The 24,546-nt window shown below is 44.9% G+C and overlaps 1 protein-coding gene across 1 annotated transcript in view; it reads right to left on the minus strand.

Moving 5' to 3' along the window:
- FIBCD1 (fibrinogen C domain containing 1) overlaps positions 1-18,824 on the minus strand; it is a 41,155-nt gene extending 22,331 nt beyond the window's left edge. The window contains exons 1-2 of the mRNA XM_087944302.1: positions 18,334-18,824; positions 125-601 (exon numbers count right to left, since the gene is read on the minus strand). Of these exons, the coding sequence (XP_087800428.1) occupies positions 125-601; positions 18,334-18,405 (549 nt within the window). The 5' untranslated portion in view covers positions 18,406-18,824. The remainder of the gene's footprint in view (positions 1-124; positions 602-18,333) is intronic.
- Positions 18,825-24,546: the final 5,722 nt, after the last annotated feature.

Consider the following 24,546-nt stretch of genomic DNA (forward strand, 5'->3'; position numbering starts at 1 on the left):
CTGACTCCCACGCCTTCTCCTCATCTGATTTGGCTGCTGGAAGGGCCGGCGGCCGACAATGCCACAAAACTACCCTTTCAAGTTGAACCTCACCTTTGACGATAAAGTCCCATCTTTGACTCACCTGTATGAGCCGCCCTTGTTCGTTCTGGAGGGCGCTCAGCTCCTGCCCGATGGCGCTGTGCCCCTTCTTCAGATTTTCACAGTCTGTCCGGAGCTGCGCGGCGTGAGAGAGCAGCTTGGAGACCTCGTCCGAGAGGCCCACCATCAAGGCTCTCTCTTGCCCCTTGGATGACTTGGCCTCCGCGTCGTGGTCCGTCACGACTCTCAGGAGGGACGATTGCAGGCTCTCCAAGCGGACGAAGCTGTTGGCTTGGTTGGGACAGTTGGGGTCGATGAAGATGTTGATGCGGGAACTGTCGGCTTTCTCGATGGTGACTAAAGCGTTGGCATCGTCCGGGTTGGTGGTGATGACGGGCGGGGATTCAGTGACTGGCGTGTGGTAGTGGTTCATGAAGAGGATGGCGGCCGTGACGGTCACAGCTAAGAGGATGACCACGGAGAGAAGAACGGTGCAGAGAATGTAGCCGCAGTTCACTCTCTAGGAACAGACAGAAGGCGGGGAGAGGGTGAGGTCCTTTTGGAAGCCCACCATGATGTCCCATGGAGTAATCCAGCCCCATCCTTCCAGCCCTGTCATGTTCTCTAGGTTCTCACTTAGCCCTTGTAATGGGGACCTGGTGACAATAGAGTTGGGTCCAGAAAATAAATAATGATCAATATGGAACAGAACAGAATTAGAAAATAGAATAATAAAAGGGTTGGAAACAACATTGGAGGTCTTCCAATCCAACCTCTGCTTAAGAAAGAGACCTATTGCATTTCAGACGAATGATTGTCCAGACTTTTCTTAAAAACCTCCAGTGTTGGAGCATTTACAACTTCTAGAGGTAAGCTGTTCCATTGATGAATTGTTCTAACTGTCAGGAAATTTCCCCCTAATTCTAGGTTGCTCCTCCCTTTGATAAGCTTCCATCTATTACTACTATCATCTATCTCTCCCTTTCTCCCTCTGTACTTCTCTCCCTTCATGTCTTTTATCCATCCATCCCTTCGTGTATGTCTTTTATCCATCCATCCATCCATCCATCCATCCATCCATCCATCCATCCATGTCTTCTATCATCTGTCTGTCTCTCTGGCCATCTCTTTCCCCCCCTCCCTCCCTCCCTCCATCTCATGGCTTTCTGGGATTTTTAAAAAAAAATCCTATTCCACTTTAATGCCATAACATTTTGTGGAGATCTGCCAGCCAGGTACTAAGACAGACCCTCCTTAACTTCCAAAGGCAGACAAAGTTATTAAGATGGTTGAAGAGCCCAATATATCTTCAAGTCAACGGAGGAAAACAGTGTGTTAGAAGATGGTGATTAATTAAATGTATGTGCCATCCAACTCCCAATGTCTGAAATGAATCAATTTAAAAAAAAATCCAGAAGAAAATAATGGATGAAAATAAATAATATCCCCATAAATTAACTAATGCATTATGAAATTGCAGTACCAAAAATAGAAAAACTGTCAATCCAAAAAATAAACAGGGAAAAAAAAAACTCCTTAAAAAATCAACTTAATTAACATAAACCACCCAATTCTGCCTACATTCATTTCATCGTGTAATAACAACGTATCAAACTGTGCATCAAAGTTTATTTACTCTCGTAAAATATTATGAAATCTGTGCCCAAGGGAAACGATGGTGTCATTTTTTTTTTATTAGTGGTTAAAGAAATTGCCTTTTCAAAAATGGGTAAGTGACATATTTCTTGGATCTCTTCTTTCATATCTGGGATCATGGTACTTTTCCAATCACTCAATATAATTCTCTTGGCTGTTTTCCATGTATGATGTTATAAGCGATACCCCCCCAAAAATGGTGAGGTTGCACAGTTTAGGAATATATAGGTAGTTCTTGATTTATGACGGCAATTGAGCCACAATTTTAGGTTGCTAAGTGAGACATTTGCCAAGTGAGTTTTGCCCCCAAGATACAGGGAAAAGTACAAAGGTAGAAAGAAAGAAAGAAAGAAAGAAAGAAAGAAAGAAAGAAAGAAAGAAAGAAAGAAAGAAAGAAAGAAAGAAAGAAAGAAAGAAAGAAAGAAAGAAGAGAAACTTCTAACTTTCGTCAAATGAGTTATAACTATAAAATACATTAAGCTTTTGATCTGAAATTCAATGATACACAGCATATCTCTAATCATAAACATTTCCAATAGTCAAATCCCAAAATTAAGGTGGCGTCCCAAACTGGTTTTGCTCCAGCTGCATCCTCAGATTCAGACTTTAATCCTTTCCTTTGGAAAATACGATTTTTTATTTTTTATTTTTAAGTTCAGGCATGGCAACAAAAGCCGGAGGGTTAGGAGAGAATGGAGAGAAATGACTGATTTAGAGGTAACAATGTTTGATTTGCCAGAATAAGTCCATTTGTCATTCACACTGTGCAAATAGTGAAAAAAACAACAACAACAACTCTAGGTTTATATTTGGGGATGTGCATTTGGAGCTATAACCTTCGGTAGACTGAAAGATCTCAATTGAGATAAATGTGGATTATCCCCAATTAATTCTGTTCTAATTCTTATTTTGGTTATTTGTTAACGATGGTTCTTTTCTCTTTCTTTCTCTCCATTCGAAATGTTTACGGCATTGCATCCCCTTTTATTCTCCATTTAATTCCTTGCTTTTATGTTTCCCCCAAATTGAAAAGCACCTAGAATTGTTCAGCACGTTGGGTGGGACGTATAAATCTAATAACTGAATCAATAAACGGGTAAGTAATTGAATAAATCCCTCTAGCTGGCTTCTGTCCTATTAGGCACAGCTGCCTTTCCTAACAGATGTGGTTTATGGGTTCCTTGATCCTTTTTGAGCTTGGCTGTTTTCTTGAAGACATTTCATTACCCAACCAGGTAACATCATCAGTGAATGTGGGGTTTGCTCCCTGTTTATATACTGTACAATTGTTTTAAGCCTGATTGTTTTCTTGAAGATGTTTCATCATTCAAGTAGGTAACAATCATCAGGACATTTGCCCAACGAGCAACTAAGTTAGGGGAGAGATGATATCTTGTCTTCCAGTAGTTGAGGGGCTGCCCCAAAGAAGAGGGGGGCGGGCAATCTATTCTCCAAAGGACCTGAAGGCAGGAGAAGAAACAATGGATGGAAATCAATCAAGGAAAGGAGCAACCTGAAAGTAAGGAGGAATTTCTTGACTCAGAAAGTTATTTTCCTTCTTGAAACATTTTTTCCCCAGAACAGGCTGTCCTTTGTGTCCATCTTGATCTCTGGGCTGAACTCACAACTTTATGCGTCTCCTTCTGAACTCTGACAGTGGACATGTGGCGCTTGCTGGAAACGAAGACTTATTTGACCCTCGCAAAACTGCAGGAAGATGGAAGAGGAGTGATGGATGGTTCTGCAACCCAGTCCAAGAGTAAGCACACTTGATTTACAACTTCTCATGAAGCTGGGAAACTGTTGGTTAGGGTGGAAAGCACCGCAGGAGATGGACTGAGGTGTGTGTGTGTGTGTCCATCTTGAGGAACGGTGTCCAATCAACCTTCCCTCTCCCCACAGAACTGAAGCCTTGGGCACTGTGCAGACACAACTCCCATAACTTCACGTGACCAGAGGAAATGCTGCAACAATTGTAGCATCAACTCATAAAATATTTCTATGGTCTTTTTAGAGTTGCCAACAGAAAGGGAAGCGGGGGAAAGGGGTTGGAAAGAGCAGTGCGGCAGCTTGGAAACTGAAAGTGCATTCCATAAATGGTTTTTCAAAGATAGTAACTAGGTGACTGAAGTTTCTGTCGTGCAAATATCTAGTTGGAGAACATGATTGATGACTCTGGGCTATGGACGTGTCCCATTGGAGGATATGAATTATGATACACCCAGGGGGGTGGGGGAAAACCAGGGTCAAGGGTGACAATGAATGCCGGACAGTTTAACTCCCAATAAATCCTTTTGAAGTGTTGGAAGGTTGGCTCGAGACTCAGGATTTAATTGGGGTAACTGCTGGAATCCTGAAAAATGGTCATAATTCACCTTTTTTTCAATGCTGATATAACTTTGGTCATTAAATGAATGGTTGTAAGACAAAGACGACCCCTGATGATTTTATATCCATTTTAATTGGTTAAGTCTTTTAAACAACAGGCGTCCCTTTGTCTGGTTGTAATGTTGTGGTGTGGTTTTCCAGCTTGCACATGGCACATCACAACCCATGAAGGCTCTTCTTTGAGGAAGAGGTGTTAATTGGCGTGTTTTTGAAGTTTCCTAGCCATCAAAAGCTTCGGATATTTCCGTCAGAACAACAAAGCCACTCCAAACTCTGTCCCCATTCAGACGTGCAAAGCAGGGTTGCTATGCTTTTCCAAAAGGGACGGACCCAATTCCATTTTCCCTCCTCCTCTCCAATCTCAGTTTGGGGCGACTTTAAAGAGCCTTTATTGTCTGAGAACGGAAGGTGAGAACGTTCCTTCTGTTCAGCATTAACGATCAGAGGGAATTGGGGGTGGCTGCGCCCCGATTCGGACGAGCTCTTCTTTGCGATAGATCATGGCCTCTTGGTTTACGATGCCTGATGCCGAGAAGTCACGAGTGGGCTTTTTGGATTTGATGTTTGGAGAAACAAGCACGGCCAATGCCAAGGGACAATGGCCTCTCCCCCTTTCTGAAGTTCAAACATCTGGATATAAAAGGCTCTGCAGCCGTGTGGGGCAGCAGCCAAAAAAGGCAACGCAATCCCAGGCTGCATTAACAGAGGGATGGAATCAAGATCACGTGAAGTGTTAGTACCGTTTTTATAACGCCACACTTAAAATGTTGCAACCGGTTTGGCTCACCACAACATTAAAAAAAGATGTAGAGACTCTGGAAACTGGGCACAGAAGAGCAACCAAGATGATTAGGCAGCTGGAGGGTAAAACCTACGAAGAACGGTCGCAGGAATTGGGCTTGTCTCGTTTAATGAAAAGAAGGACCAGGGGAGACATGATAGCAGTGTTCCAATATTGGAGGGGCTGCCACAAAGAAGAGGGGGGTCAAGCTATTCTCCAAAGCAATTGAAGGACAAGAAACAATGGATGGGAACTAATCCAGGAAAAAATTTCCTGACAGAACAATTAATCAGTGGAACAGCTTGCCTCCAGAAGTTGTGGATGCTCCAACACTGGAAGTTTTTAAGAAGAGACTGGACAGCCATTTGTCTGAAATAGTATAGTGTTTCCTGCCTAGGCAGGGAGTTGGACTAGAAGACCTCCAAGGTCCCTTCCAACTCTGTTATTCTATTCTATTCTATTCTATTCTATTCTATTCTATTCTATTCTATTCTATTCTATTCTATTCTACTCTACTCTACTCTACTCTACTCTACTCTCCTTTCCCTTCATCTATTATTCTATTCTATTCTATTCTATTCTATTCTATTCTATTCTATTCTATTCTATTCTATTCTATTCTATTCTATTCTTCTATTCATTTCTACTCTACTCTACTCTACTCTACTCTACTCTACTCTACATTCCAATTTCTATTCTATTCCATTCTTCCATTCCATTCCATTCTTCTATTCTATTCTATTCTATTCTATTCTATTCTATTCTATTCTATTCTATTCTATTCTATTCTATTCTATTCTATTCTATTCTATCCTATCCTATCCTATCCTATCGAGAGAAGCAAGCTGGAACTAAGGACAAATTTCTGGAGAAATGGTATAGAGTTACCTGCTTAAGCAGGGGGTTGGACTAGAAGATCTCATTATTCTGTTTTCTCTTCTGTTTTTACACCTTCAGCTAGTGCTCTGAACTCAGTTGCATCTCCTTGAGTTCTCTGCTGTTTTGAGTTTCTCAAACCCTGACACACAAACACCCCCCCAATTCCTTCCCTCTGTTTTCTCTCTTCGCCTTCTTCCTTCCGTGCGGCTGCTCATTTTCTGTTGCATTTGCTCCGGAGAGGCTGGGGTGTTTTCAGATTTTTTTTCAATGCAGCTGTCCGAAGGCCTAGAAGATGCAACCCAAGACTGGTTCCTCTCTGGGAAAACAAAGCCAATCCTTTTTCCCTCTTGCTACTTCTGCAAATAAAATAAAATAGAATAAAATAAAAAAACAGCCCTGGGTCCCTTCTCTTCCTTTCCTTCCATGGTTTTCTCCTCCTTTCCATGGTGGTGCTTCCACGCAAATTTGTTTCGATTGACGTCTTCCTTCAAGCCTTCTCTCTTTTCCACCACCCCCGTCACCATTTGCATTAAGATGACTTCAGCAATAAGCTCCTTAGGAACGGAGGGGAGGGAAGGGGAAACCATCTTCCCTGCTCCCAAGTTGTTTCTTTGATACGGCAAGCATGCCACAAAAAAGGGACAGGTCCCAGGCAGCCAGACAAGGCCCTTTAGCCAACGCTAAATTAACGGGCCATCCTCAAAACCCACCGAAGAGAAGGGCCTCTGTCTCCATAAGAAGGAGCTCTTCTCTTGGCAGGTACTCTGAAAGAGGCCGTTGTACTGCACTGTTGTTGCTGGTGTGTTTTTTGTGGATTTTTTTTTTCTATTTTTATTTTTATTTTTTGCAATTTGTGTTCTTCTCCCAAACGGAGATGCCAAGACGGATAACTGCGACATCTCTGAAGTTAAACCAATTATCTTCTGATCATCTCTTCTGGCAGGTGGAAGAACCAGAAGCGGGAGGGGAAACAAGACGTAGGTTGGGTTGCGCACCTAAGGCTGACATCAGCAATGCATCAGGTAAATCTTGGCTTAACGCCAGTAATGGTAAGAAGGATCTTGGAGTCCTTAAGCAGGCAGTCGCTTAAAGAGAAGGCAGGAGGGTGCACCAGCAGCCTAAAAAGCCAACACCGTCCGAGGGCTGCCTTAGCAAAGGAATAGAACCAAGATCACGTGAAGTTCTTAGTGTCACTTTACAAAATACCCTTAGTAAGGCCACACTTGGAATACTGCATCCGGTTCTGGTCACAACAATATAAAAAAAGAGACTGAGACTCTGGAAAAAGTGCAGAGAAAAGCAACAGGGATGATTAGAGAACTGGAGGCTAAAATCTCTGAAGAACAGCTGCAGGAATTGGGCAGAAGAAAAGAAGGACCAGGGGAAACATGATAGCAGTGTTATGATATCTCAGGGGTTGCTATAAAGAAGGTGGAGTGTGTGTGTGTGTCAAGTTATTTTCCAAAGCACCAGAGGGCAGGACAAGAAACAATGAATGGAAACTAACCAAGGAGAGAATCAAACCCTGGAGGTTTTTAAGGAAAGACTGGACTGCCATTTGTCTGAAATGGTATGGGGGTCTCCAGCAGGGGGTTGGACTAGAAGACCTCCAAGGTCCCTTCCAACTCTATGACTCTATGTTCTGTGATTTGTGATCAATCGTAGCTTCTTTCAAACCTGACCTCCTGGCTTCTGCATTACAGAGAGCTCTTTGCTTAGTGCCAAAGGCAGACCAAGTCTATAAACGAAGCTGTGCAATGCACGAGGATTAAAAAAAACAAAACCAATTACTTATTTGTGATCAGGAAGCATGGCATCGCAGAGAAGATTAAAATTAGCCTGGGTGGGGAGAGGCCGTGGGATCTCCAAAGCCATTTGGCTTTCATTTAGACGTAAACGATCAACTATTAGAACTGATATGGCAGTCTATTTTCCCCGCCTGCCTGCCAGCTGTCGAGGTGCAGACTGTGTCCAAGTTACCGGCGGCTGATGACTTGCTTATGTTTTTTTTTTTTACCAGAACACAAGCGAGGCTGAGATGTTTATTAGGAGATTATGGGATAGCTTGCCAAGAAGAACCGTTAAGTGCAAATTACATCAAGATTAAGGTAGCGATGGTCGAAAGCCGTCCTCTCTTTTGCAAGAAACTGAACAATGCAGACATTTGGACCATTTGAGGTTTATTTTGGGAAACGGTGCTGGTTATATTTGCTGCCTAGGTGAGGAAGAACATTAAAAAAAAATCAATTGAATTTTGGGGTGGGAGGGAAGAGACTTGAGGTATGCGTGTGGAATAAAAAGGAGACTGGGTCCAGAATGAGGATCAAGTAGAAACATGAATGAAAGGTACAAAGCAATGAGAGGGTTGAGTAGGGTTGGATTGAGTTGTATTGAGTTGGGTTGGGTTGGGTTGGGTTGAGATAGGTTGAGATGGGTTGAGTTGGGTTGGGTTGGATTAATGAATGACTGAATGAGGAAGGAATGGAAGGCAAAGCTAGGAAGGAAGAGTGAATGATTCAAGAGGAAGGGCAAGATGGAGAGAGCTGTATAGTACAGGTAGTCCTCAATTGACAACAGTTCATTTAGTGAGAGTTCAAAGTTACAATAGCACTGAGAAAAGTGACTTATGACTGTTTTTCACACTTACAACCATTGAAGTATCCCTATGGTCACATGATCAAAATTCAGACTCTTGGAAACTGACTCAGATTTATGACAGTTGCAATGCCCTGGGGTCATGTGCTCTCCTTTTGCGACCTTCTGACAAGCAAAGCCAGTTGGGAACATTCAACATCTGCAAGGATTCACTTAACAACTATGGCACTCAAGGTTGCACGTCAAGGACTACCTGTATTGAAGTCATCTTGAAAAAAAGGGGAGGTGAAGATATCTAAAGAACAAAAGACCATTCATGAAGCAATGTGTGAAGCAGGTGGGAAGAGTCCCACTGGTTAACTATTCTCACTGTCAGGAAATTTCTCCTTAATTCTAGAGTGGTAAGCCCGAACCAATTTTGTTTTACTTTTTTAAGATCAACCCAGGAGATATTAGTTTCCTTTTTCGATGTGACTGGGGTGGATTTCTTTCTTTTTTTAAATTTCCCAATTTACATTTGAATATCCCTTTATCTGCCTTGCTAGACTGATATGCCCAAACCCTCAATTAATACAGTCAATGGTTCACAATTCAAACCAATGCAAATTCAATAGCTGTGTGCATTAGGGAAAGGGCATTTTAAAAAGCACAATACGTGGGTTAATTTGAGGGGGTGAGAAATAGGTATATTGTGTGGTAGTCCTGAGGGGAAGCTTGTTAAAGAGAGATCCAATCTAGAAGTAAGAAGGCATCTCCTGACATTGAGACCAATTAAGCACTGGAATGGCTTCCCTCCAGAAGTTGTGGGTAGTGCATCACTTGAGGTTTTCAAGAAGAGACTGGACAGCCATTTGACTGGGATGGTATGAAGTCTCCTGCCTTGAACGGGGCTGGACTAGAAGACCTTCAGGGTCCCTTCTAATCCTAGGATTCTATGTTCTGCAGAGCTGTCCTGCAAATTATCCCAAATAAGACTTCTGGCTTCTTCTTTGACCACCTCTTTGTTGAGTTGTTTTTTTTATGAGCAACCTAGCTAAGGAAACTTAAAAATCACCTCCAGGAAACTGAAGGGGGAGAGGAGAGAACATAATTCTGGTTTCTATGGAGATTCTCGGTCCTCCAGGTCATGGCTGTCCCAAAGGTGCTTTCATCAAAAGGCAACTTTTTCTTTGAAGACATCTCGCTCCTCACCCAAGGACCTTCTTCAGCTCTTCAGAAACACCTTTGGGACAGCCTAGTTTTGGGTTGCATAATGCATCAATGCCCAGTGAAAGCATTTCCAGGGACCAAAGTAGAAAAGATGCTACCGATCTTGTTTTGGTCTGGTAGTAAAGGAAGTACTGAACGTTTTGCAATATGCAGATTCATCCGTTGCAAGGAATCGGAGCCACTCAGAACCAAGGACGGATAGTCCTTGAATTATGACCACAATTGAGCCCCAAATTCCCACGGCTAAATAAGGCAGTTGTTAAGTGAATTTTGTTCAGTGGGTTACTGCAGTCGTGAAGTTGGAAACGCAGTTGCTGAGTGAATTTGGCTTCCCCCATTGACTTTGCTAGTTGGATAAAGTGATCACTTGACCCCAGGACACTGCAACTATCATAAATACATACCAGTTGCCAAGCAACCAGATTTTGATTGCGTGACCTTGGGGATGGTCATAGGTGTGAAAACTGGTCATAGGTCCCTTTTTTCCCAGTGCCATTTGGTCACTAAATAAACTGTTTTAAGTAGAATTCCAGACTTCTTGGCCGAAGGCTAAGTTGCAACCCAGGATTTTCAGAAGAGGGCCAAACAAACTAAGTTTGTTTTCGCAAGGTTTGGGCTGCATCACCGCTATGAGCTTCTTGGGATGAAGAGATGTAAATCTTTTAAGCATGTTGACCTTATTAGCAAGTTCTTATCCCATTCGATATTTGAATAGCTTTCTCCCTGTGCTTAATCTTCTTTACTGGAAGCTAAACACACGTCGCTCACTTTCAGCCCTGTCTATCCAGGAGTTTTATCTGCTTGTCCTTCTGTCCCTCAGCTTTCAGACTCGAATCTATCCCCAAATTTGTCAATATGCTCATTCAACTGAGATAAGCCAAGTTGGGTCACCTTCCTCAAAGGCTCAAGAGAGTACCAGAGCAGCTGCCAGCCCCCTGGTCCCCTGTGCTTTCCTTCCATTATTGGACCCAGATGGTTTTGTTTGAACAAAAAGCAATTTCCCCAACTTGAGAAATTCTGTTTTATGATTATCTTTGATCAGTAGACGTGAAGCAATTCTAGGAAGGTTTGCCCAAAAGTCAACGCCATCAAAATCAATAGCGCTTTTAACTTCAGTGGAAATACATTTGGGATGGGAGCATCCATGTGGAATATACCAATAACTCTCAGGGATGGAGTGGCCTGGGTCACCTTTGTACATGTAGATATAATCCTTCAAGGAACTTCAGCTTCTCGGTACAGAGGGGTCGTAGGCTCTGCTGTTAAGCAGAGTCGTGGGGCAAGCGATTTTGAATGTATGAATGAGCAGCTAGTTAGTTATAGAATTACAGTATTGTAACACACTATCAAAGATAGGAGGAAATTAAAAGTATGATGGGCTGTGTGACAGCCTGACAGCCCCATTTTACATTGTCTTAATGCTTTCCTTCCTTCCTTCCTTCCTTCCTTCCTTCCTTCCTTCCTTCCTTCCTTCTTTCCTTCCTTCCTTTTCAACATGTTTCTCTTTCAACCTTCCATATTTTCTCTCTCTTAATCTTTCTTTCCTTCCTTCTTTCCTTCCTTCTTTCCTTCCTTCCTTCTTTCCAATAATCTTCTATATTTCCTCACTTAATCTTTTCTTCCTCCCTCCCTCCCCATAATTTTTCTCTTTCATTCTTCCCTATTTTCTCTCACTTAATCCTCCCTCCCTTCCTCCTTTGCATTACCCCCCGCTTGGTATCCTGGTGGGGGAGGGGGGCTACAGGATTGTTGCTTTAAAACCCTTCAGTCACTGTGTGAAACACTTATTTTAATTTCCCCCTGTTATTTATATGCAGTTTTTGGCCTGTGCCCTGTCTCGAGATTTTCATAATTTGTTCGCGTCTTGAAGCTGATTTGGGTTTTTTGTTTTTTTGTTCTCTGCTCTTCCCTCTCCTCATTCTCTCTCTCTCTCTCTCTCTCTCTCTCTCTCTCTCTCTCTCTCATTGGTATTTACATTTTAATTGTTTTCTTCTTTGAATAAACCAGCCTGGGAGTATAATCAAAGGGTGCTATGAAAATATTTGTAAATAATATGGAAGAAACAGAATTTCTTTTGGAGAGGAAATCGTTTCCTAGCCTGAGCTTCTCACATTCTACCTTGTCTTCCAAGGTCCCTGTGTGCCTTGAACCCACAGCTTTTGTCCAAGTAAAATTTTACAAAGACGAAGCAGCACCACTGATGGGTTCTTTGTAAAAATACAGGTAGTCCTCAACTTACAATCATCTCTTTAGTGACCATTCGCAGTTACAATAGCACTGAAAAAGCGACTGTTGATGTCTTGCTTAGCAACCGAAATTTTGGGCTCAATAGTGGTGGAAGGTCTACCTGTAGAGAAATCTCTTTGGGCGTTCTCTGTCCAGGGTGCTGAATGCATTCTGCTTCTTCCCGGCATTGTGTACCATGTCAGCTCAAATATTTATTTTAACCCACTGAAACTGTCTGGATCACTCCAGATTCACCTTGCCCTGCTTATGACTATCCAGTCTTGATGACATCAGAAAGAAGAGGCTACTGGTTGGCTTAGAGTTTATTCTGGTTCTATCCCATTCACGTCTGAAAAAAGTCCTATAGGATGAGGAGGTCCTTCTTTAGAACTCAACACAGGTAATCCTCGGTTTACGACCACAGATTGAGCCTAATATTTTTGTTGCTATGCAGTTGCTAAGTGAATTTTGCCTCATTTTATGACCGTTCTGGCCACAATTGTTAACCGAGTCACTGCAGTTGTGAAGTTAGTAGCCCGGTTGCTAAGTGAAGACGTCTTCCCCAATTGGCTTTGTGTCTCAGAAGGTCCCAAAAGCTGATCACATTGCAACCGTCGTAAGCACATGCCAGTTGCTAAAACCTAAATTTTGATCACATGACCATGGACATAAATGTGAAAAAAACGGTCGTAAGTCACTTTCATGGTGCCGTTATAACTTTGAACTGTTGCTAAATGAATAGTTTTTTTTAAATCAATGACTAGCTGTAGAGGGATAAGAGGAGCACCTCGTAACTAAAATGGCTTCTCCTTTCCAACAAACGCTCGTTAAAACATGGGGGGAAAAACATAGGATATCTTTTCCTGCATAGCGCTAATTTCAAAGATTGAGTGTTAAATCTCCAGGGAAAAATCTGGGACAGTCAAGACCACCCCCACTTATTCCAGGAATGCTCCAGACCCCAACCCACCCCCCAAATTTCTCTTCTTCTTCCCTCCCCCTCCCCCGTGCGTTGCCAGAGGAAAAAAATAGCATCATTCCATAGCTATAGAAAAATTCCCTCCCTTTCCTCACCAAGATGCTTAAAATTAGCACTTAATTCTAGAAGGTTTTTCTCCTCCCTCTAATATTAGCAATAATCAGATGGAATAACTTAATAAACAACGTTTACTAGGTAACCAATTTGCAAGCTCTGTGTTTGCTTGCTTGGTGCTGCCGTTGAGTAATTTTAGACTTTCAAGAAATCCATTTTCTGTATAGAAAAGTAGACTGGCTTCAATATTCACTAAGAGATCTACGTTGCATTGAACAATTTCACAGTTCGGTCATTTCCAGGTAGGATACAGAAAAATCTGGCTGAATCTTCGGAGAAGCATAATGTTAACCTAACGTTCATCAGGTTATGAGGCTATAACTGTATGCCTAGAGTGTGTGGAATGAGGAACCACATCTGTTAGCTCAACTCCTTGGAGAAAAACATACTCTAAATTGTAAAATTCCTGACCATCCCTGTCCAATCTTTCTGTCTGATCAGATCCCCTAATTCTCATTCTGGGAGCTTTCAGATCATTTGATACCCCAGATAAAATATTCAGTTATAGTCTCAGTAATTATAAGAACTTGGCACCAACAAGCTTTAGAAAATCTCCACTCAATTTGTGGGCAGAGAAAGTGGATGAAGTCTTTCTTCAGGGGAAGACAACGTTCTCCATCCGTTTCTCAAGGGCAGCTTCTCCCCTTAGCCTGGACAGAAGCAGCAGGTTCTCAATTGGAGCAGTTCCTTCTTGAGATCTTCCCCTAAAGATGAAACTTGAGAGACAATCGTGCCATGAAAAATAGGACAATCATCTCCATCACATTGTCCCTCATGGAACCTCACTTCCCCTCAGAAGCATTTCTCCAAAGTTCTCCTTGGACAGAAGGGTCAACTTCTTATCCATCGTCTTGCAAGAGAATGGATGGAGGACAGCCAAACCCTCAAGATGATTCCTTTGCTTGGAACAAGCTCAGCTTTGCTTGACCCTGTGGAAATGAATTAAGCCTTCCCAATCCTTGGATTCATCTCGGGTGAATTAAGAAGGACATCTGGACCAAGCCGATGTTCTTTTGCAGCTTCAACTGGCCATCTAAGGGAACTTTTGGGTGAAGGCCATGTCCCATGGTGGGCCTGATCTCAACTTCTTTTTCCAGCTCTCCAGCTTCTTGCCTTGAAGGCAGGCCACTCTCGTGCTGTCTGCTTTCCCTCGGTGACCAAAGGATCTGGGTTATGGGTTGTACGTATGGAGAAGAATATCCCAAAAATATGGTGCCCACCAGTGGTGGGATTCAAATATTTTTACTACCGGTTCTGTGCGCGTGGCTTGGTGGGTGTGGCTTGGCGGGCATGGCAGAGGAAGAATACTGAAAAAAAAACCCATTCCCTCCTCACTCCAGGGGGAAGATTACTGCACAATCCTCCCTCCCCACCCCAATAACCTGCTTTCCAGCTCCATTCTCCTGTGCAGGGCAACAAAAGAAGACCCAGCTGATCAGCTGGGACTTGAGAGGCAGAGAAGAGATGGGGGTGGGGCCAGTCAGAGGTGGTATTCCAAACTACTCAAAATTTCCGCTACCGAACTGGTCAGAACCTGCTGAATACCAGCTCTGGTGCCCACTTGCATTTGAAAGAGTTAGATGAAGTTGTAAATGGCGTTTGCTCTCTGCCCTAAGGCAAGGTCACAACTCGGCAAAAAGTTTCACACTCAGAACCTCTTTCAAAAAAAAAACAACCTCTGCAAAATAAGACTTTCCCAATTCTCCGGCACCGTCAACCATTTTGCAAACCAATAGTAAATTAAAGGATGCATTTTCTGTTTTCCCACCCCCTATACACAGAGACGCTCTTACACGCAGACTTACAACTAACATTTTCCCGTTACAAAGCAAGGCAGTTGTTAAGGGTGTGGCACCAGTTTTACAAAATTCCTCCCCACGGTTGTTTAGCGAATCACTGGTTGTTAAGTGAATCCTGCTTCCCTGTTGGCTTCTTTTGTAAGGAGGTTGCAAAAAGTTGATCACATGACCTGGGACAGTACATGCCAGTCACAAGTACATGCCAGTTGCAAAGTGTCTGAATTTTGATCACGTGACCACACGGATGCTACAATGGTTTTAAGTATGGTTTGTAAGTCACCATTGTGACTTTGCATGGTCACTAAACAAACATGGTTAAGTTAAGGACTGCCTGACCAGAAGTGATCCCAATTTTTTTTTTTTTTGAATTGGTTGCATCCTAAACTCAACCCCGAGTTTGTACAACACCGCAAACCAAGTTGGCTGGTTTAAATCTAGTCAGGCAGGTAGAATTCTCTCATTCACATCCATGTCAAAACATGGCCCAAAATGTCCAAGCTATTTATTTTTTTCTAAATTTTGAATCACACCATCTTTTCTACACCCGTAAAACGTTGCTTCTTGTGTACGTTAAGAGGGGGGCAATACTAACAGTGGGCCACAAAGGATGCAGACCTAGGTTTCAAAGGTTCTTTGCCAACTGAGCCAGGATGTCTATATTTTATTTCAGTGCCACCTGCCACACGTTGGCGCGTGTTTGCATTTCTCTGCTTGGAATTTATTGTCTCGGGTTTACGAGGGGAGGCAAGCAAGATCTTGACTAAGAAGCTGCTGTTTGCCGGTGCATGTAGGTAGCTTTAACTACGTGGCACAAAATCCATGGCATGCGTGCATTAGCTTCCCCTCTCCCTTGCGTCTCTTGGTTGCCTGACCATTAAGTTTTCAGCTATTTAGCAACCTGTGGACAGGCACACACCTGAGGGAGAGAATTAGGGGGTCTTTCCTTACAAAGAAGCAGAGATAAAACCTTTGACGGCGGCTGGTTCTGTAAAAGGCCCTGTGCACACATGTGTATATACCCAGAGGTGGCAAGGAATTATCCTAGCCCTTTAAGGATGGAACTGCTCCAAGAGATCTGCCTGACTTAAAAGTAGCAGGGGATTGGGGCTCCCTGAAGACAATCCAGAGAGAGGCATTATTCTGCCGAAGGTGCCAGTTTGGTCTAGCGCTGAAAGCACCAGGCTAGAAAGGAGACGTGAGTTCTAGTCCCACCTTAGGCATAAAAACCAGCTGGGTGTCTTTAGGCCAATCACAAGGCGATGGTGAGTTCTAGTCCCGCCTTAGCATGAAAGCCAACTGGATGACTTTGGACCAATCACCAGGAGAGGGTGAGTTCAATGAAAGCTGGCTGGGTGTCTTAGGGCCAATCACTGGGAGGCAGTGAGTTCTAGTCCCAGCTTAGGCATGAAAACCAACTGGATGACTTTGGACCAATCACCAGGAGAGGGTGAGTTCGAGTCCCACCTTAGTATGAAAGCTGGCTGGATGAGCCAATCATGAGGAAGGTGAGTTCTAGTCTTGTGTTAGCATGAAAGCCGGTTGGGTGACTTTGGGCCAATCACCAGGAGAGGCTGAGTTCTAGTCCTGCCTTAGGCATAAAAAACAGCTGGGTGACTTTGCGCCAGTCCCCTTGTCTCAGCCAAATCCACCTCACAGGGTTGTTGTTGTGGGGAAAATAGGAGGAAAGAGTAGTAGATACATTTGCCACCTTGAGTTATCGCTAAAAATAATAAAGGCAGGTTATACCAATGAATAAAAAATAAAAGATAAATATGCTTTTCAAACAGACTGATTGAGCAAACAAGAGACTTGAACTAGTTGGCATTTGGGTTCCTGCCTCCCCATTTTTTTCCCCTCCTCTTCCTGAGCCAGAGAGAGAGAGAGAGAAAATCCGAGATGACATTCTGTCTGTAAACAAATCAACTAAATAATTCAAGGCACATTTGCCAACCGTCAGCCACACAGGTTCCCAGCTGGTCCCTTGGGGAGGGAAGGGAGGGCAAAGGAGTCATCCAGGGACTGGGCGCAAGCCAACCCAGATCTCTTACCAAAGGATGGAGAAACCATCAGAGAGGGCTTTTATTTATATCGTATCCCACCTTTTATTGTTTTTATAAATAGTTCAAGATGGCATACATATCCAAAACACCTTCCTCCGCCTGTTTTCCCCACAACAACAACCCTGTGAGGTGGGTTGGGCTGAGAGAGAGAGAGAGAGAAGCACTGACTCAAAGTCACCCAGCTGGCTTTCATGCCTGAGGAGGGACTAGAACTCACTATCACCTAGTGATTGATCCAAAATCACCCAGCTGGCTTTCATGCTTACGGAAGGACTAGAACTCACCACCACCTAGCGATTGGCAGAAAGTCACCCAGCTGGCTTTCATGGTTAAGGAGGGACTAGAACTCACCATCACCTAGCGATTGGCAGAAAGTCACCCAGCTGGCTTTCATGCTTAAGGAGGGACTAGAACTCACTATCACCTAGAGATTGGCAGAAAGTCACCCAGCTGGCTTTCATGGTTAAGGAGGGACTAGAACTCACTATCACCTAGCGATTGGCAGAAAGTCACCCAGCTGGCTTTCATGCTTAAGGAGGGACTAGAACTCACTATCACCTAGAGATTGGCAGAAAGTTGCCCAGCTGGCTTTCATGCTTACGGAAGGACTAGAACTCACTATCACCTAGCGATTGGCAGAAAGTCACCCAGCTGGCTTTCATGGTTAAGGAGGGACTAGAACTCACCATCACCTAGCGATTGGCAGAAAGTCACCCAGCTGGCTTTCATGGTTAAGGAGGGACTAGAACTCACCATCACCTAGCGATTGATCCAAAGTCACGCAGCTGGCTTTCATGGATAAGGCAATACTAGAACTCCCTGCTTTCTTGCCTGGTACTTTAAGCGCTAGAGCCAACTGGCCCTCTCTACTCAGTGCTCTCCTCTGCTTTCCGCAGCCTTCCTTTTGCAAACACACACCTGTTTTCACAATGCCGAGGGCTGCGCAACTGCCGCCCCCTCACACACAAATCCCCAATGGACAGCAGAAGGCTGAGCAAACCTCCCAGTGTCAAACGGGGCGCCTATTTTGAGGGGTTATATATATAATATATATATATATATACTGTATATTCATTGCCCCTCCTCTTCCCCACCGCCCCCTCCCCCCATGGCAGGAGGGCTTCAACGGGAGGCTGAAAAGTTTTGGAGAGGGGGTGGGGGTTAGGGGTCGGGGTGGGCTCTCCTTCCTTGCTTGAAAGGATCATCTCCGGGGGTCCCAGCCTGATCCTTTCCAAGCTGCCTCTTCGGCTTTGGGTCTTCCAAGTCGAGAAGGCTGGTCACTGCCAACTGGCTCCTCTACCCCCTCTTAACCTCTCTCTCCCCCGCAAACGGACAGCCTCACACCTTTTCAGGTGGCTGTCTGAAGGGCAACCCATCCAGATGTTGAAAAACGGCTCGGGAGGGGGGGTTCCCCTTTGGAGCCGAGGCGCTGCGCCCACTCTGCTCCATCTCCTGGTGGCTCAGCGCCCTCCTGCTCCCTTCCTTCTTTCCTCTCCCTCCCCCGTGTTCCCCAGATCCCTCTGTCCCCTCCCACACCTCCACCCCAGAAAGCCGGACGATGCCCACCTGAGATTTCTCCTGAGGTCCGTCTTCCAGCTGCGCCGACCTCCCCACATTTTTCCAGCGTTCGTTGACCATCGTTGGTTGGGGAGGGGAGGTGATTCGGGGTTGGCGGCGCTCCAGCGAGGAGGTCTCCCTCTGCCCAGCTCCGAGGGTTCTCCCCCCTACCCCCAATGCAAACGACGAGAATCGGGGAGTGAAGCGGTGGGGCGCCGTCTCCTCAAACCGGCGGGGGAGAGGCTGAAATATCCGCTAAGCTCCGAAGGCAACGTCCCTTTGGCTTAACCAGCTCTCTCTTTGCAAGCCGGCGGTCTCTCCCGTCTTCCTCGCTCGCCTGAAGATAGGGAGGGGAGGGGGGGCCGCGGGGATGGAGAGGGTCGCGCCGCTTTTAAAAGAAGCACGCAGGCTGGCACTCGCCGCCGCGACGTCCACGCCAGCCTGCACCTGGACGCGGGGGTTCCTCCTGCCTCTGGGTTTGCGCGGCGCACGAAAACCAAGGCTGGTTGGGTTGGGTTGGGTTGAGTTGAGTTGGGTTGAGTTGGACCCCACGTGTGGAATTGAAAGGCTCCCCGCCCCGCCCGCCCGCCCTCAAAAAGGACGAGCCGTCCGCCACCTTTTAACGCGTGTTCACGCGGACCAAGTTGAAGGACACGGCTTGGTGTGTGAAGGCATCTGCCGGGTTTTGCTCTTGGTTGACACGTTGGGTGAAGAAGGGCACCCTTGAAGAGAAGGTCGTTCTCCAAGGCTTTGGGGGGAAATGGGGCTTCCCGGTTGCTGGTGGGAAAGTCAGAGGTGGATTTTGGCTGCGAGCAGGGGAGGTGCGTAAGGTTGGGGGGCCGGTTGTGCGTGGCTGTATTAAGTGAACACTTCCAGCCAACTAGATTACACTTACACACAAGAGGGAGAGGGAGGGAGGGAGGGAGGGAGGGAGGGAGATTTCTGAAAGCAAATAAAAATAATTTTGTTCTTTTGGCATAGCAGATGTTTCTTCTTCCTCCTCCTCTCCTCCTCCTCCCCCCCAACTCTTGGGACTATTATTGAGTGCCTTCCTTCCTTCCTCCTTTCCTCATCCATCTTTCCATCCATCCATTCATCTTCCTCCCTTGCTCCCTCCCTCCTTCTCTTCCTCCCCCCTTCCTCCTCCTCCCTCCCAACTCTTGGGAATATTGTTGAGTGCCTTGCCTGCCTGCCTTCCTTCCTTCCTTCCTTCCTTCCTTCCTTCCTTCCTTCCTTCCTTCCTTCCTTCCTTCCTTCCTTCCTTCCTTCCTTCCTTCCTTCCTTCCTTCCATCCATCCATCCTTCCATCCTTCCTTCCTTCCTTCCTTCCTTCCTTCCTTCCTTCCTTCCTTCCTTCCTTCCTTCCTCATCCATTTTTCCATCCATCCATCCATCTTCCTCCCTCCCTCCCTTCCTCCTCCTCCACCCCCCACCCCATCCCCGGAGGCTGCTGGAATGGTCCTAAGTGTGAAAAATAAGCCCCCTTGAAACTTCAAATGGTCACTAAACGAACCATCATTAAGTTGAGGACTGTCTGTACTCAACCTGTTTTTAACTGAGGTTTGCCTGGGCTGTGACTAGTCATGGTGTCAGATGTCTATTTTTTTTAGGGTGTGGGAGGTGTGGGATGAGAATTAGAAGCACCTCATGAGGGGTCTTTTACACAAGAGTAAAGCCATTTTCTCGAATAGGAACCTGTCAGGATTCCGGCAGTTACTCCGATTAAATCATGAGCCTTGAGCCACACTCCCCAAACTAAAAAAAGATTTATTTGAAGGTAACATGCCGGCATTAGCCTGGGCACAGCTGACTCTGAGACACATCATTATCACCCTTGACCCTGGTTTCCCCCCACCCCCTGGGTGTGTCATAATTCATATTCTCCAATGGGACACGTCCGTAGTCATCAATCATGTTCTCCAGTTAGATTTTTGCTCGGCAGAAGCTTCAGTCATCTAATCAGTCTTTGAAGAAAATATGAATGGAATGTACTTTCGATTCCACACTGCCGTCTGCTCTTTGAAACTCCGCTCCTCTTTCTGTTGTCAACTATAAAACGTGTATACAAAATGTTTTATGGGTTGACAGAACCTTTGAGAAGAGATAATTACTGACAAACAACACCTGAGCTTTTGGGGAGGGGTCTTGAAAAAAAAAGCAGCCTTAATTGTCTTCAGGTGTGAGCAGCTTATTTATTCTTTCCACCGAACCTGAGGGTGTTTGAGGAGACATCTTGTTTTCTGGGGGTTTTCTAGAATATTCTGCCTTTGACTCCCAGATGTGAGTAACGTTGACCAGGTGGCTGTTAAGTGAAGCGGGGAGAAAGCATCCTTAATTGATCGATTTCTAAAATCCATGGGGCCGCCCATCTTAACCACAGGGAGTTTCCTCACCCCAGTACATCTCAAAGAGAAATGGGTTAGGGGAGATTCAGTCGACCAAGGAAAGAAACAAAATGGGGCCAAGACATGGTTTTCTTCAAAGGAAGGCAGCCCTGGGAGGGGGAAGAGAGAAAGAAAGCCATTTGCCAAGGTTGTCGTTTGCGACGATTAATCCTTTCATTTTGGAAGCCCTGGGGAAACCCTGGAAGATCGATGGAAGGATGGGTGGATGAAAGATTGGTGGATGGACAGACAGATAGATGGATGGACAGATAAATGGATGGATGGATGGATAGCAATAGCACTTAGACTTGTATACCGCTTCACAGTGTTTTATAGCCCTCTCAAGTGGTTTATAGAGTCAACATCTGGCCCTCAACAATTGGGGCCCCTCATTTTACTGATCTCGGAAGGATGGAAGTCTGTGTCAACCTTGAGCTGGTCAGGATTGAAGGAATCAAACTGCTGGCAATGTGAGCAGAGTTAGACTGCAGTACTGTATTCTAACCACTGGGCCCAATGAGATAGATAGATATGTGTGTGTGTGTGTGTGTGTGTGTGTGAGAGAGAGAGAGAGAGAGAGAGAGAGAGAGACAGACAGACAGACAGACAGACAGACAGACAGAGAGAGAAGACAGACAGATAGAGAGGTAGGAGATGGAGAGATAGGTAGGTAGGTAGGTAGGTAAGTAGATGATAGATAGATAGATAGATAGATAGATAGATAGATAGATAGATAGATAGATAGATAGATAGATAGATGAGTAGAGAGATGGATAGATAGATGGGTGGATGGGTGGATGGATGGATAGATAGGTAAGTAGGTAGGTAGGTAGGTAGATGGGTAGCTGGCTAGATATGTAGATGGGTTAGGGTAGATGGATAAATGGACAGATAGATGGGCAGATAGACTGATGGATGGATGGAAGACAGAAAGAGGGATGGATAGATTGATAGACAGATATAGATGATGGACCGATATACATGATGTATAGATGAACAGATGATGGATAGATAAATAGTTATATACAGCCACTGAACTAACCCGTGTTCTGTGTTGATACAGCCCAACTGAACGATGAAACAACCCGCCATTCTAAACTACAGAAACTAACCGAGTTTAAACCATGCTGGCCTGTTGTGTGAATGTGTCTGTTTGGGTTTTAGCTGACCAATTCCTCCCTAACCAAAGCATCATTTCCTGGCTCCCATCATCCGGCCATTCAGCTAAACTAAGATGAAAGAGAGATCTGCCCACGATTGCTGGCCCAAACTTGAATGGTGGGATGAACTGGGTTTGATCACTGCTTCTTCTAGGATTTCTGAATCCAGGGGATGTAAGAAGAGCAAGGAAAATTGGGATAGGGACATGCAATTGTCAGATCCTGGCCCTTGGCTTTCTCCCAAACCTCAGTAATCTTCTGTGAAATGGGTGGATGAAATATTTTGCTTCAAGCTAGTTTGGCTGCCCGAAAAGTTTTGCTGGATTTGCGTCCTGGATTGCATGGGTGATAACTCATAACTTCTCTCTCTCTCTCTCTCTCTCTCTTTTTTGATTTCCTACTTTGATGACGAGGCCTTAGGGCGCCTCTAAAACTGTGCCAAGCGGTTGCTGAATCTGTCAGCTTGCATAAATCATGTACATATGCAGATCGGCTCTGATTTTGCATAATTGATTCAGGTGGTTGAGGAGCTCTTTTGCATAATTTCTTTTGCTGATGTGGCCATTGGGAAGATGAAGAGGAGACCCTCCTCCCCCTTAACTGCCGATATGGATTAATGCTCTGGGAACCCAGCAAATCTCTCCTGCATTTTTTTATAGCCATGAGGACTAGAAACCTGAGGTGTGCCTGAATTTTTAAAGGGATCCAGAGGAAACTGAACATTGATGCCAGTTTTATTTTTCCACATCGCTCCTGCAGAAATGCAAATAATAATAATAATAATTCCTGTCTTTGAATCTGTGTGTGTTTGTGTGAATGATGGAGCATCTCGTACTTGTCAGTTAATGTTCCTTCCCAACAATTAATCCAAGGAAGATGCTATTCCATACGAAACTTTGCAGCAAACTGGCAATTGTTGGTTTCTTAATTGATATACACCTCAAACCACTTGCTGGGCTTTCTAAGCAGCATTTTTCAACTTTTCCCATCTCTAACTTAACCCCTTTTTCAAAAACAGGTGTCTCTTTTTTGCTTCCTGCCCCGATTCCATGTGTGTGTATGTACCTGGAGATTGGATGAGTTCCTGCAGGGTTTTTTTTTGGCAAGACTTTTAGAATTGGTTTGCCCTTGCTATCTCCTTCCTAGGACTGAGACAAGGGTACCGGTCCAAAATACCCAGCTGGCTTGGCGCCCGAGACAGGAATAAAACTCACTCTGGGTCTGCTTGTTGAGCTGTGCCCCCTGCTGTCCAAGCCAGAATAGTTGGCTTCGCCAAAAGTTGCAAGCCCCGTATTCATTCATTAACTTATTGTCAAGCACAGACAATCGGGAAACCCAGGCAGTTCAAATGAATATAAGGATTGGTGGCAAGCTATGCACTCTGCAAGAACCTGAACTACTAACAGTCAAAGCCAATTGGCGGTGGATAAGGAATTCACGGTGGGCTGGATGTAAATCCTTTGTGGGCACGGAGGGATTCGAGACCGATGGTGTATTTGACCCCTCCCTTGGGCTGACCCAGGCTGCCTCCTACACTTACACAGGGAGTCCTCGTCTTACGACCACAATTGAGCCCAACATTTCTGGTTGCTAAACGAGACATTCGTTAAGGGAACTTTGCTCCATTTTACCACAGTTGTTGAGCTGTGTTCAAGCTGTTAAGAATCGTTGCAGTGGTTAAGTTAGTAACCAGGTTGTTAAGTGAACCTGGTTTCCCCATTGCTTGTCAGAAGGTCACAAAACGAGATCCCGTTTTGTCACGAAAATGAGTCACTTGCCAAGTGTCTGAACTTGGATCCCGGGGTCATGAGGATGCTGCAATGGTCGTAAGTGTGAACAATGGGACCTCAGAGGTCTTCTAGTCCAACTCCTTGCTCGAGCCTGAAACCCTGTACCATTTCAGACAAAAGGCTGTCTAGTCTCTTCTTAAAAGCCTCCAGTGACGATGGAGCACCCCTTAATTTACATTTAGATTTAATCAACATTTATATTTCTCTCAGTCCATAGCATGCCTTGAGGTGTGAACCCAGACAAACGAACCTGGAGTTGAAACTAACCCTCACTTGGGCACTTAAACCTTCTTTATGGTGACTTCTCCGTCTTTAAACCAAGTTTCAGGATGATCCTTCAGCTGCAGGCACGATGTGATTTAACAGCCAGGGGGGAAAATAATAATAATAATAATAATAAACCTTCTGAGAAATGCCTGTTTTGCTACAATGAGAAAAACCCAGTTCTGCGATTGTGCTGGATGAAACTTTTAACCTTTCAGATCTTTTGGTGGGGGCCTGGGGGGAGACTTGAGAAATGTTTAATCTTAGGAGTCAAAAAGGCACTGCGAAAATTGTCCTCCAGCATATCTTGTGCTCTGTAATTATACGGTTTTGCAGATTTGAGCCCCGGCTTCCAACACTTGTGTCGTTTTTCCCTTGGCTCCCCAGACACCTCCAGCCAATGAAAGCGGCTGAGGATGTGCATTCCCCCCCCTGTGCAATTTGGCTGCTTGTCTTGAATCTTTGCAATTTCTCCTCCTCGTTCTCTCTGTTGCAAGTTGCCGGCTGGGGGATTCGACGTCTCCTGAGACAGAAGAGGGGGGCAATTAAAATCTGAGCCTCTCTGAGAAATTCTACCTCCCTTTTATGGGCAGAGGATGGGATGGGATTCTTTCTCCTCCAGAG

The sequence above is a fragment of the Notechis scutatus genome, chromosome 15 (assembly GCF_049901735.1).
Source record: "Notechis scutatus isolate UNSWTSFEM ecotype Mainland chromosome 15, rNotScu1.2, whole genome shotgun sequence".
NCBI lineage: Eukaryota > Metazoa > Chordata > Lepidosauria > Squamata > Elapidae > Notechis > Notechis scutatus.